We start from the raw sequence: 13783 nt of genomic DNA, 5'->3' as shown, positions 1-13783 counted from the left end.
TTTTTCCAATATTAAATCTTGTAATTAAGGTCTTGTTTTTGTGTACCGAGAGTTTTTGAAAATGTGCAAGCACACATTTGAGTGCAATAAACTCTTGTTATCGTATTGTAGAATAGACATTTAGTTAATGATATGAATTTAAAGATGTATGTGTTGTAATTGTGAACCAAAACACAAAGCTCTGATCTGATGACGCATAAAATAGAAGGAATCCGGGAATCTCTCACATACGTATGACTTGGCAGTGGCAGTGAGTGGGTTGCACTTAAAAGTATGGCCGATGCCATTATTCATATCTCGGCCTCAGAGACTATGAGAAGGAGCAGTCAGTGCATCTGTGCATGCAGTAAATTTGGTTCACCAACTTTAACTTTACTCACGCAAAAGTCACCTCAAAAATCTTTCTCAATCTTCCATTTTGGGTATTAATATTTTCACGTTCCAAAATCCCCACCAAAAGGCAAAAACCTTCCATGAATCGCAACTCTGAATTAAAATATAGAAAATATATTTCCCCAAAAATAAAGTATTAATAATAAAGTAATCATCTTTGTTTCTTCTAAGCTGACAGCGTGCACGCATCACTCTCACTCAGCTTGGTCCCCATCCCAAAAACTTGTCTTCATCACTCGTAGCTCGTAGCTATTAATTGCTTGCAGAGGGTTTCAATTTTCATGCAAGAGAGATTGTGATCATGTGATGTAATGTGCTTCTCATCTCCCTGCTCGTAATAATTAATTACCACGGTTTTTTTGGGAAAATAATTAATTACCACTGTTTATTACACTTTACACTCAACAACCAATAGTTACTACTTACTACTACTACTACTGTTTACACTCAACGATCAAAATATAGCTTATGTATTTATTATGCATGTGCAGAAATTTTAAATTTTGTTTCCACTTTCCAGTGTTTGGCGGTAAAAAGTATCTTCTTTTAGCAGCAGAAAACTCTGCAGTGAGCATATGATCTCTGAATCTTTTGGCTATGCAAATCCGTTGGGGCCACAAGCAACTGATGTCAGTACAACTCAATAATAATCCTGCTTTTGCAATTATTTTCATGTAGAAATATGGCTTAATAAAGACAAGGCAAATGTACCTTCAATGGATAAAGCTTTCCTGCCAATGACAGCTTTCCAGAGAGAAACAACAAAAAGGTTTTATTCCCATTTTTTTAATATTTTTTTTCCATCAAGTATAAATCTAAAATTCAAAATAAAATTAAGTTGTTTTTTATTTTGATTCATTTAAGTATTTGATGAAAATAAAAGAAAAAAGAGAGGAAGATTTAAATGAATAAAATGAAATGTGTTGGATATGAAAAAATTATAAGATATAATCGATATACTGTTATGTGATATAACCAATTCAACGTGTAAGGATATTATTAGATGATGTGTTTATATTAATAGGGTATAATATTAATAACATTCACTCATATTACAACAAATAAAGTAATTATAGCACGTATCAATATAACAGTTATACATAATAATTTCTTCAAATATAAGCATCAAAACAGACAAAATTCGTGTTCTAGGCTTGCTTGCTGAGAAGGGACAGGTCGGGCTCAGGCCCAGGCCCAGTCCCCTACTTACTCTCATCATCTCATGTCTCATCAATTTCCTATCCACATCCCAGGTGCAAAAAACAAAAAGGTTATATTTATATCATAATGACGAAAACAACCACGCTTCCACCTCAAAACCACAGTCAATGCACATTGCCATGAGGCTGCAGAGTTGGTATTTGCTATTAAATGCTCAAAACTCCCGGCTCCGTCACTCTCGACTCTCGAGGGCTTTCTTGTCAGTTCACTTGAGAGATTCCAGGCCCAAATCTCAATCTTGGACAGTCTGACTCCAAAGCGGGCCCAAATGAAATGAAATAAATCTCATCATGTCATACTAGTCAACTTGCTTTTGGTAGATTTAAATTTAGTGGTTAGCTTTTTTTGTTTTTATCAGAGATTTAATGGTTTAATGGTTTGTTAAGCTTAAGCACCAAAATTTGTGCTTGTTTTCCAAAACATTTGTCAAAAATAAGTTTCATGATTAAAAGGGAAAATGTTTCCCAATGCATTTGGCACTCACTCTCTTAAATATACCAAATTTTTATTTGCTGTTCCTCAACATAAAAAGTGATTCTGGGCTTTCCAATAACACAAATTATAACTTATTGCTATTCGTTTCGATTCAATGGTTTTTTCAAATCAAAAAATTAAATCTTAGTGTCACATTTTTCTCTTCTGATGCTCCTTTTGGCGTTGAGCAGAAACCCCTTTTTCTTTGGAGTAGAAAAGGACGTTCACACAACTCACGTTTCCATCCTTACTCCTCTATTTCATTTATTCATATTTCTAACCCAAATCTTGTGGGGCCCACTTCAAGTAAAATGTGTAAACATTTGTGAATTTGCCCCACGGAAAGAGAAATAAAAACTATTATAAAAAAAACCCCACGTACCCACTAAAACTAAAACATTTTCAATCCTTGCAATGACATTCGATTCTTGCTTCTATACCTAAACAAATGAAATAATAAACAACATGCATGCATGCATTACCATATTATATACCATAACAACTATGAAAATAATAATCCAACTACAAAAAAGTCATACGAATCTTATTCTTATGAAGCATTTTAACTACATCCAAACACAGTGCTAAAGCAGCTAAACCCACCAACAAAGCCACATCTACAAAAACAATTCATGCATTCAATGATTTCAATCACAAATATTAGAATAAGCAAAAGAGAGTGACAAGCAAATAAAACAAGCCCTTATTTTCCGAAGCAGTACAAACTTGAAGAATGAAAAGAAAAGGCAAAAAGAGACAAGTGCCGGATTTTCTGAAGTAGGTTAAAACTAGGACACTAGGATCTGCATTCTTATTCTGCCAAGTGCTGCTAGGGAGGTCTATATTTCAGAATACAAAGACTTTTGGGGTCAAAATAGAAATTCGAGAAAGAAATACTTTGGGTCAAACAGGGGTTTCTGTGCAAAGAAAACAGAATTTCCGTTACGAGAGTATAAGTCACGTGAGCTGCGTGCCCTTCTCTGAAAAATTAAATACTGTTATGGGCACTGCCACACTCTCGCAGTCTCGCTCTCGTACTCTTTGAAAATGAAAGCTATGGCGTTCAGGCTTCTTCATCTCCTCCTCACTCGTTCTCATTAGAGGTCTCCTCTTTGTCTATCTTCGTTTCTTTGCAAGCTGCTTTAGACCCTCTCTTTCTGGTTCTCTCTCTCCATCTCTGTGTTTCAGTTATGGCTTCGACCAAGACTCTCTTTTTCATGCTCTTAGCGTTTGAGCTCTGTTTCCAACTCACCACCGCCATTGTAGACCCAAATGAACAACACCCTGAAAAAGAAGCCCTCCTTTCCTTCAAAGCCTCACTTGAAAACCCAGAATTTCTCTCTTCGTGGAACCCATCCACCCCACACTGCAACTGGGTCGGCGTCTCTTGCCAACTCGGCCGAGTCACTTCACTCGCCCTCCCAACTCTTTCCCTCAAAGGCCCACTCCCGCCCTCTCTCTTCTCTCTCCCTAACCTCACCGTCCTTGACCTCTCCTCCAACCTCCTCTACGGCCAAATCCCACCTCAGATTCTCAACCTCAAACGCTTAAAGCAGCTCTGTCTCGGTGACAACCAGTTCCATGGTGAAATACCAGCCCAACTCAGTGAGTTGATTCAGCTTGAAACCCTCAAACTCAGCTTCAACAATTTCAGCGGAAAAATACCACCACAAATTGGAAATTTGGGTCAGCTTCAGACCCTGGACCTCTCCAGCAATGGCCTCAGCGGAAATGTTCCGACCCAGATTGGGAACTTGACCCGGCTTATGTTCTTGGACCTTGGCAACAACCTTCTCTCAGGTTCTCTACCATTAACTCTGTTTTTAAAGCTTCAATCTTTAGCTTCCTTGGACATATCAAACAATTCATTCTCTGGTGCAATCCCACCTGAAATTGGTAGCTTGATGAATCTGACTGCCCTCTACATTGGCATTAACCATTTTTCTGGTCCATTGCCTCGTGAAATTGGTGACCTTTCACGGCTGGAGAATTTCTTTTCTCCTTCCTGTTCCATAACAGGGCCATTGCCTGAAGAGTTGTCTAAGTTGGAGTCATTGAGTAAACTTGATCTTTCGTACAACCCATTGAAGTGTTCGATACCAACAGCCATTGGGAAGTTGCACAAGTTGAGTATATTGAATTTAGTCTTTTCTGAGCTTAATGGTTCTGTCCCTGCCGAGCTGGGAAACTGTAGGAATCTAAAGACACTGATGCTTTCCTTCAATTCGCTTTCTGGGTCGTTGCCGGAGGAGCTTTCTGAGCTTCCCATGTTGACATTTTCTGCCGAAAAGAACCAGCTTTCCGGGCCATTGCCTCTTTGGCTTGGAAACTGGAAACAGGTTGAATCCATTTTACTTTCGAGCAATCAGTTTTCTGGGCATATCCCACCTGAGATTGGGAATTGCCCCATGCTTATGCACCTTAGCTTGAGCAACAATTTGTTGACGGGTCCAATTCCAGAAGAGATCTGTAATGCTGTCTCGCTTATGGAGATTGATTTGGATAGCAATTTCCTCTCAGGAACGATTGAGAAGACTTTTTTGAGGTGTAGGAACCTCACCCAGTTGGTTTTGGTCAATAATCAGATTGTTGGATCAATACCAGACTACCTTTCAGAGCTTCCTCTAATGCTGCTGAACCTTGATTCAAACAACTTCACGGGTACGATACCTAACAGTCTGTGGAGCTCATTCAATCTGATGGAATTCTCAGCTGCCAATAATCTGTTGACGGGTTCTATCTCAAAGGAGATTGGCAGTGCAGCAGTGTTGGAAAGGCTAGTTCTCAGTAACAATCGGTTGACAGGGACTATACCTACTGAGATTGGAAATCTCAGTACTCTTTCAGTTCTCAACTTGAATTCAAATCTTCTTGAAGGGAACATTCCGACTGAGATTGGCCAGTGCACGGCACTTACGACATTGGACTTGGGAAACAACTATCTCAAGGGCTCTATCCCAGAGGAGCTTGCAGACCTTGCTCAGTTACAATGTCTGGTACTTTCTCACAATAATCTATCTGGGTCAATTCCTTCAAAATCACCTTTGTATTTTCGGCAGGTTACTATCCCTGATTTGAGCTTTGTTCAACATGTTGGAGTATTTGATCTGTCCTATAATAGATTGTCTGGCACAATACCTGAAGATTTGGGAGACTGTATGGTTCTGGTGGATCTGTTGATCAGCAACAACATGCTGTCTGGGGGAATTCCAAGATCCCTCTCTCGCTTAACAAATCTTACAACTTTGGATTTATCTGGGAATATGCTTACTGGTTCCATTCCTCCAGAGTTTGGTGATTCCCCCAAGCTTCAAGGCTTGTATCTGGGGAATAACCAGCTCACAAGCACCATCCCGGGAAGCTTAGGTCGTTTGGGAAGTTTGGTAAAGTTAAATTTGACTGGTAATAAGTTATCTGGTGCTATACCTGTAAGCTTTGGCAGCTTGAGAGAGCTAACCCACTTGGATTTAAGCTCCAACGAGCTTGATGGTGAGCTTCCTTCGTCTCTTTCAAGCATGCAGAATCTTGTAGGGCTGTATGTTCAGAAAAACAGGCTTTCTGGTGAGGTTGATAAGTTGTTCTCAAATTCCATGGCATGGAGGATCGAAACTATGAACTTGAGCAACAATTTCTTTAATGGGGAACTGCCCCAAGCTTTGGGCAATCTGTCATACTTGACATATCTGGATCTTCATGCAAATTTGTTTAGTGGCGAGATTCCTCCAGACCTGGGTAATCTGATGCAACTTGAGTATTTTGATGTTTCAAGTAACAGGCTTTCTGGACAGATCCCAGAGCAAATATGCAGCCTGGTCAATCTGTTTTATGTGAGTTTGGCAGAAAATAGGTTGGAAGGGCCGATTCCCAGGAGTGGTATATGCCAGAACCTGTCAAAAATCTCACTTGCTGGTAACAAAAAATTGTGTGGGAGAATTATGAATTTGGATTGCCAGATCAAAAGATTTGATAAATCAGCACTGTTGAATGCCTGGGGAGTTGCAGCTATTGTGGTTGGAAGTGCTCTGATCATTCTTACTGTAGCTTTAGCTCTAATAAGATGGATTACCAGAAGCAGCCGACCAAATGATCCTGAAGAAACTGAGGAAAGTAAGCTAAATAGTTTCATGGATCATAATCTCTATTTCCTCAGCAGCAGCAGATCAAAGGAACCTCTAAGCATCAATTTGGCCATGTTTGAGCAGCCTCTTCTGAAGTTAACTTTAGTAGATATTCTTGAAGCCACCAACAATTTCTGCAAGACAAACATAATTGGTGATGGAGGCTTTGGAACTGTGTACAAAGCCACTTTGTCCAATGGGAGAACAGTTGCAGTTAAGAAGCTAAGTGAATTTAAAACCCAGGGTCATCGAGAATTCATGGCTGAAATGGAAACCCTGGGTAAGGTAAAACACCAAAATCTCGTTCCATTGCTTGGGTACTGCTCTTTTGGCGAGGAGAAGCTCCTTGTTTATGAATATATGGTAAATGGGAGCCTAGACCATTGGCTGAGGAATCGGATTGGAGCTCTTGAAGTGCTTGATTGGGACAGACGTTTCAAAATTGCAATGGGTGCAGCACGTGGCCTAGCTTTTCTCCACCATGGCTTTATCCCTCACATTATTCACAGGGACATTAAAGCCAGCAACATCTTACTCAATGAAGACTTTGAACCAAAAGTTGCAGACTTTGGGCTTGCAAGATTGATCAGTGCCTGTGAGACTCATGTTTCAACTGATATTGCAGGAACATTAGGCTACATTCCACCAGAGTATGGACAAAGTGGGAGGTCCACTACAAAGGGAGATGTCTATAGTTTTGGTGTGATACTGCTTGAATTGGTGACAGGGAAAGAGCCAACTGGGCCTGACTTTAAAGACAAGGAAGGCGGGAATTTGGTGGGTTGGGTTTCTCAACAGACCAAGAAGGGGCAAGCTGCTGATGTTCTTGACCCTATTGTACTCAATGCCGATTCGAAGCACATGATGCTTCAAATGCTGCAGATTGCTTGTGTATGCCTTTCTGATAACCCTGCTGGTAGGCCTACCATGCTTCAAGTGTTGAAGTTCCTTAAAGGGATCAGAGATGAGTAAAAGGCTGGCTTTGTTTTATGTCAAGAGGGTGGGTGGGTGATAGGTTTGTTGTTATAATGATGTTGTAAAGTAGTTTGGAAGTGTACTCGGTAGGACCTTAATTAAAAGCCAGAGTTTCCATACTCTTCATGACCATATTTTTGAATTTTACACAGTTACTAGTCCTTTTCATTTCTTCTATTATTTCTTATGATAATTTATTTTTTTCTTTTGGTACATTATCCTTGCACGTGGACCATCCCTGCAGAGATAAACTTTCCTAGTTAATAATTATCTCAGAAATTAGGCTTTAAGAGTTTGCAACCATCTCAAAGAGATTTTCTCATTAGCATTGGTAACAAGGAATATGATAAACTGCAAAATTTCTTTCTACATTAAATCTTATTCTTATGTTATCAAAGAATCGGATTTTTACTTGTTGCATACTTGCATCAAGCTTAAAATGCCATCAGGCCAAAAAAGAAAAAGGTTCAAATTTCCATCTTGCACGCGCTCTTTCGACCCCCCTCTCCCAACCCAATCTGGAGATGTTCAAGTCAAAGAGAGGCAGCTCTCTCCCATCTCTAAGAGAGAATTTAGGGACGGCAAGCAAAGAAAAAAAGAGCATAAAACCCTTTCCCAAATGACACCCGCAATGCCCTTTTGCATTGCATATTTGCATGTCATTAACGTTGATATTCACACCATATTGCCATGTAATCTTCACTACACAGGAAAGGCAAGAACCTACTTGCAGTAACTACCAAGTACTAACCCATTTCATTAACCTCTTTTTTTTTTTTTTTTTTTTTTTTCCAGCATTTCATTAAAAAATTGTTAACACTGTATTATTTTACTAATTAATTAATTCTATAGCATTTTTGAAGTAAAACCTTTCCATCTTTGAATATGATGATATCATCGAACATATAAATAGAAATGAACTATATGATCAAACTTTAATTTTCCTTCTAATCATACATAATTTAAATCGTACAACCCAAGTAAAATATAAGAACTAACAAACTAGATGTCAACAGCAACAAACCACCTAAAATGGATTAGGGCATTTCACTTATTCCTCTTTTTAATTTCTACCCACAACGGAATCACGATCCATAAATTCACTATTCACTTTGCAAGAACATTTTTATTAGATTCCATGTGCTTAATATTATGTAAAGCATCAAATCCCAAGATCACAGAACAATCAAAAGGAGAAAGTGTAATTTTTATTTCTAAAAGCAAAAAGATAAATAAGTCGAAGAAACTTCTTGAAATGGGTCCCCCCCTCCCGAAAGGTTGACGACGCACGTGAACCCATTTTGGCACGTGCCTCAATCCTTGTGAACGGGGGTGGTTTCACTTTCATCCATCCAGTTCCAGAAGGCAGGACTCTACTACTCTCTATCATCATCATCATCTAAACATAGCAGGTAAATCTAACTATCAATCAATTACAGACCCTCTGATTAGCCCTGTGGCTCTGCTTCAGCCACGGCGTTTCCTCTCGATCAACATCAAGCGGCTCTGATTTCACCTCCGTCGGACCACTCGGTTGCTGCAGCCTTAAATCCGTCTCATCCTCCTCCGCCGCTACAACACCATCGCCGTTCACCTCCCTCGCTCGCTTCGCTCCAATCGCCACGCCGAAAAGCTTCGGGCTTTCCTCTTCCTCGCCGGAAAACCGCTTCACCGGCATCAAATCCAGCGGTTTCACCTCCGGAAAACCGCTCTCCGATTGAGCGAACGCGTAATTGGACACCATGCTGAAGATGTTGTTGCACAGCGACTTTATTTCCGCCAATTCCTTGGTGAGCTGCATGTTCTCCTTCCTCAGCCTCTCGTTCTCGTCCATGAGCTCCGACGGAGCTCTGGTCGGCGACGAACTGGACGAAATCACCTGCTCTTCGCCGGAATTCGTCGGAGATACCATAGGTTTGGGCGTCGGAATCGCCACCGTCACCATCGGCGAAACCGCCGCCGATGTTGCCGGAGGCGTGATTCTCCGGCGCTGTATTTCGCACAGAAGTCGCTTCTCGCCTTTGCGAAAGCAATCGTTCGAGAATTCCCAGCGGTCAGGTATAACCTTTCGAAATCCCTATAAATTCAACCGAAAATAAAATAAAAAATAAATTACAACACCAAGGATAAAAAAAAAAGTTAGGAATTGAAGAAGAGAAATTTTAGAGGCTTACGTAGGTGTTGAGCTGCCTGACGAAGCTGGAAAAATTGTTGTGCTTGAAATACTTAGGAAGCAAATCTCTGGCAAAGACGGTGGGGTTCCAGACGATGAAGCTAGATCCGTCGTCGTTCCAGGAGATGACGTCATCGATTGTGTGATCGTCGACTAGCTGGTACGTCTTGGTCAAAAACGGCGTCGGTAAAGCTCTCTGTGACTCGCCACCTGACGTGGACTCGCCGTTCTGCTCCGGCGGCGACGGAGCCATATCGGAAACCGCCCGCTTTTGGCAAACGAATTAAAACAGAATCAAATTAACGATAAAAGAATTATAATTATTTACGAAAGATCAAATCTAAGAATATAATTGATGGTAGCAAACCAGAGAGAGAGAGAGAGAGTTGGATGGAGCCTTCGGATGAGGGGAATGAAGGTGAGGGTTGGTTTGGTGGTTCTAGAAGGTTCCTTCCAAGAATTTAAAGGATGAGAATTTGGGAACTCCAGATAATGATAATATCGTATGAGAGATAGTGGAAAACAACAGAGGAAACTAGACGAAACTACCATGTATTACTCTTTTTTCGAGAAACTTCCGGTTCAGATTTTCTTCCGTTGTGTGTACGTGGCAACATATAAGAGGCCATAATTACTGTGGGTTTTATATTCATCGTATCAGTTATATTAATTGTTTTTAATCAATTATAAAGTTTAAGCGGTCTGACTATTGACTAATGGGTAACTCGAAGGTATTAGGGGGATTATTTATGTGAAGAAAAAGTAAAAAGTAAAAAGTAAAAAGCGGTAAATAGTGTAAGGGTAAAAGATGCGGACAGGTGATGAGAGTCCGGCTGAATCTCACGCGTGGAGCCAAAACCAAGGAAAAGTAGATAAAGGTAGGGGTAAAGAAGGAAACAAACTTGACGTTTGCGTTAAAGTAAGTAATGTGCACCCTTCTTCTTCTTATGGCTGGCGCTCTACTTTTTTAATTCTATATGTATGATTTTTCCTTGCTTGTTATAGTCAATGAGTCTATTAGTCCAATCTTGTTAACAACAATAATTGATGCCACATTAACATAATGATAGCATTACCCTCATCTTGGTATAGCTCATACTATAAAAGTATGGGTTACAACTACGAGATCTACAATCGGTGGATTTGGGCAGCATATTACGTGACCATTTTGGGAAACGGCACTTAAAATTATATGGAAATTAATGAATTATTGGATTTTTGTCTTGGATGATGTTCTTTGTGGTAGTGGGTGATGCCAAATTGTGCAAAACGACACCACCTGCAATGGAGGTGAGGGACCTTTCTCATCCAAACATTCCTTCTTGGTCCCCTATATAAAATCCAAATTTAGCCATTATTACCAAATTTATGATCATGTATGTGCTAAGTACATATATGACACCATTACCAACAACAGATAAGTAACAAAGCTTTATATAAATTAGAAGCATTCTTGTAAGGCTCCAGCAGCCATCCACAATTCCAGGCAGTTACAATGCTGCTGAACAGCAAAGAGATTCATATTACGAACAGTAACCAAATATGAACATTACCATCGGAACCCTACAGCATGGCACTGCTGTGTTAAGCAATCAATTATATATTCACATGTGAATTTAGGATCAGATAAAAGCTGAATAGGAGATCCAAGAGTTGAAAAACTGTTCCTAGATCAAATCTACTCAATCAGAGTGCTGACTTTATTGAAGAGAACAACCAATTGACATTCAACCAAACTTACAAAAGACCACCTTAGTTATTTTTAGAAAGTTTGAAAGACATAGAATCTTGCATACATTATACTCCCAAGATAACAATAGCAAACTACCCCTACTCAGAAAAACAATAGATTATGTTTCTCTAATAAGCACAAGCCATTTCACAGTATTCTTCCAAACATAGCTTCAAGCAACCAAATCATCAAGCACATATCAAGCATCCGAAATAAATTTAAGGGCACTCAGTGAGCACAAATGGATTGGGGATTAAGGAGAAACAAATGATCATGAAGGGTTTTTATCAAGTACAGAGTGGTGATTTACTAGTTTGAATAAGACAAAGATAAACATATCAGCAACTAATTTCCTGTGACATGCCTAGTCAGTTATAAGAGACCCAGTTATATGCACAACTAGCTGTGGAACAGAAGTAAAATCACAGAACTCAAATATGCAAATTTCGCTCCTAGCATGATATGTTCAATGGAAAATGAACTACTACCTACATTCTGAGTATGAGATTTCTATAAAACAAAGTAAACAGAGAAGGTCAAGAATATACCAGATAGTGTTTTCAATTCTCTCTCTCTTTCCCCCGTCCCCTCGGGGGCAAAATTGCAACATTTAAGTAATGAATTTCCGTTACAAGCATAACAACACTCTCACTCAAAATTCGGTCAAACGTCCAACTCAAGCATCAATCTTGAAGGTTGAGACAACAAATCAAAGTCAGTCATCATGACATATACAAAATGCTTCGACGATATAGAAAGATGGTTGCTGAACTATAAACAGCCCAAACAAACATAATCCACCAAGCCATAAAGACAGCCACTTCTTTGACAAAGGCAGAGCAAGGCAATATACTACAAATGTATTGGTAATCTTCTGAAGAGATGCCATCAATCTGAGATAGTCCAAGAAAGAGAAGTAGCACAACTGGCGGTGCAAGAAACTGTAGAACTACAAGGCACAAGTAGTGATTGTGCAAAAACACTTTAGCCCTACTGTAATCCAAGTCAGGAACTTTGCTAGCATGCAGTCTTTGGTACCAAGATAACAATGCCTCATTCAAATACATTTGTAAGTTTGGGCGTAACGCAACAATTTGCAGAATGCTCGAAACCAGCAAACACCAAAGCCTAAATTTAGCAAAATCTGCAGGCGAAAACCCGACATTTCCAATCAACTGTTCTGCATTTCCAAGTTGCTTAGCCAAGCGTGATGCTTTCTTGCCATCAATGTTCTTGTTCACAAGCATTCCAGCTAATGGATTAATCCACAACAAAACCGTGAACAGAATCATCACATAATTCACATACATAACCATTCGACCAAACCATCCACATGAAATCATCATCAAATCAGACCTAATCTGATCAGTTCCGAGCCAAAAGGACCTTGCACTCCTCACCGCGGGTATAAACAAGAAACCCGCAAAGCATCCCATTAGAGAAGCAACAAATAGCCTTCCAAACCCATCAATTGAGCCGAAATCAAAATTGAAATCGAAAACCGAAGGACTAAATACGAAGCAAATCATGTTTCCTAAAACCAACCCCACAGCCCCACAAAGAACACTCAATTGCTTCTCAGTCCGCCTCGAAGCAGATTTCTCAAACGAAACTTTGGCAAGTAATACTAGCAACTTAGACACACCCGCAAAGCCTAACAGAACAGGAACAATAACCCCATTAACCAAAACCCCAGAATTTTTGTCCGATTCGGTATGCAAGTACATTTGAAGCAAAAGACATGAAATAGCTACAAATGAGAAAGTGAAGGCATTGCAATACTCATTGAAATAAAGCCTGGTCTGAAGATGGGCCTCGTCGAGCTTCAGCCGGAAGATCTGAGCATTGTTTTCATCGAACTCGGGCTTGTCCTTGGACTTGGTCCTTTTCCTGAGCTCAGGATTGGATTTTGAAGGCAACCCAGAACCCGAATCGGAGCTTTTGGGCCTCCGAATGGCGGCTTTAACGCCACTTTGGACATTGTCGGGGTGGATGTAGGTATGGAGGCCACGGAGGAAGAAGATGGGGATTTTGAGGAAGGTGAGGAGGAGTGTGAGTGAGAGAGAGAGTGAGACTTGGAGTATTAGGTCCTTGTAGGGAAGAAATTGGAGCATGGTTCGTTAACCTGCTTACTTGTTTTGGGTTTTGAAAGACCAGAGTTGTGGGACAACGCTTAGAAAGAGAGAGAGTCAGAGAGACTGAGAGACAATGTGTTGTTTTGTTGTGGGGTTTGAGATCTCAAGGTTTGGTTCGTTGGCAATTCGGGTTCTATGGGATCCTCTGCCTGCTTGCCCAGTTGCCCGTGTTGTACGTTGTGTTCTCTATTTTGTAGACTAGCTTGAGGTCAATACTGCCCTCTGTGGGCCTCTGGTCTATGGGCTCATCGACTATGGGCCTCTGGCTGTGGAAGATGGTTCGATTCCTCATAATGTAATTGAGAAATAATACCTAGTTAAGCTAATACCATAGTACCATTCATGTAATAAATTAAGCATCACTCTCTAACTCAAGCGGCATTAGAGTAAGGTAAGAACTAAGAAGGTGGTAGATTTTAGCTTCAAGTCATAATGTTAATGTAACGAATAGAAAGTCTCAATCCCAAAACTATTTTTTAGAGACCGAAACATATGGGCTCACGATGAAAACAAACTAGAGATGATGTAGCATGGCTTAAGTGTGACTTATTGTATGCAAAAT

General features: G+C 40.1%; 3 protein-coding genes across 3 annotated transcripts; 1 reads left to right on the top strand and 2 right to left on the bottom strand.

The window, feature by feature from the left end:
* Window positions 1–3199: 3199 nt before the first annotated feature.
* On the top strand, window positions 3200–7178 carry EMS1 (Leucine-rich repeat transmembrane protein kinase). The gene has a single exon (XM_086238242.1). It carries the CDS (start codon window positions 3279–3281, stop codon window positions 7176–7178), a length of 3900 nt encoding a protein of 1299 aa, XP_086094368.1. The 5' UTR covers window positions 3200–3278.
* A 1098-nt stretch (window positions 7179–8276) lies between these two features.
* HSFB2A (heat shock transcription factor B2A) lies at window positions 8277–9932 on the bottom strand. The gene is made up of 3 exons (XM_086235534.1): window positions 9722–9932; window positions 9356–9622; window positions 8277–9258 (listed from the first exon to the last, which is right to left on the bottom strand). Exons 2-3 carry the CDS (start codon window positions 9605–9607, stop codon window positions 8611–8613), a joined length of 900 nt encoding a protein of 299 aa, XP_086091660.1. The 5' UTR covers window positions 9608–9622; window positions 9722–9932; the 3' UTR covers window positions 8277–8610.
* A 1693-nt stretch (window positions 9933–11625) lies between these two features.
* LOC147289453 (transmembrane protein 161AB protein) lies at window positions 11626–13351 on the bottom strand. The gene has a single exon (XM_086237906.1). It carries the CDS (start codon window positions 13198–13200, stop codon window positions 11809–11811), a length of 1392 nt encoding a protein of 463 aa, XP_086094032.1. The 5' UTR covers window positions 13201–13351; the 3' UTR covers window positions 11626–11808.
* Window positions 13352–13783: the final 432 nt, after the last annotated feature.

This window comes from Dryas octopetala, chromosome 3 (genome assembly GCF_963921425.1).
Source record: "Dryas octopetala chromosome 3, drDryOcto1.1, whole genome shotgun sequence".
Classification (NCBI taxonomy): Eukaryota; Viridiplantae; Streptophyta; class Magnoliopsida; order Rosales; family Rosaceae; genus Dryas; species Dryas octopetala.
Note: the sequence above shows the minus strand (reverse complement) of the source record. Positions and strands in the feature narration are given on the sequence as shown.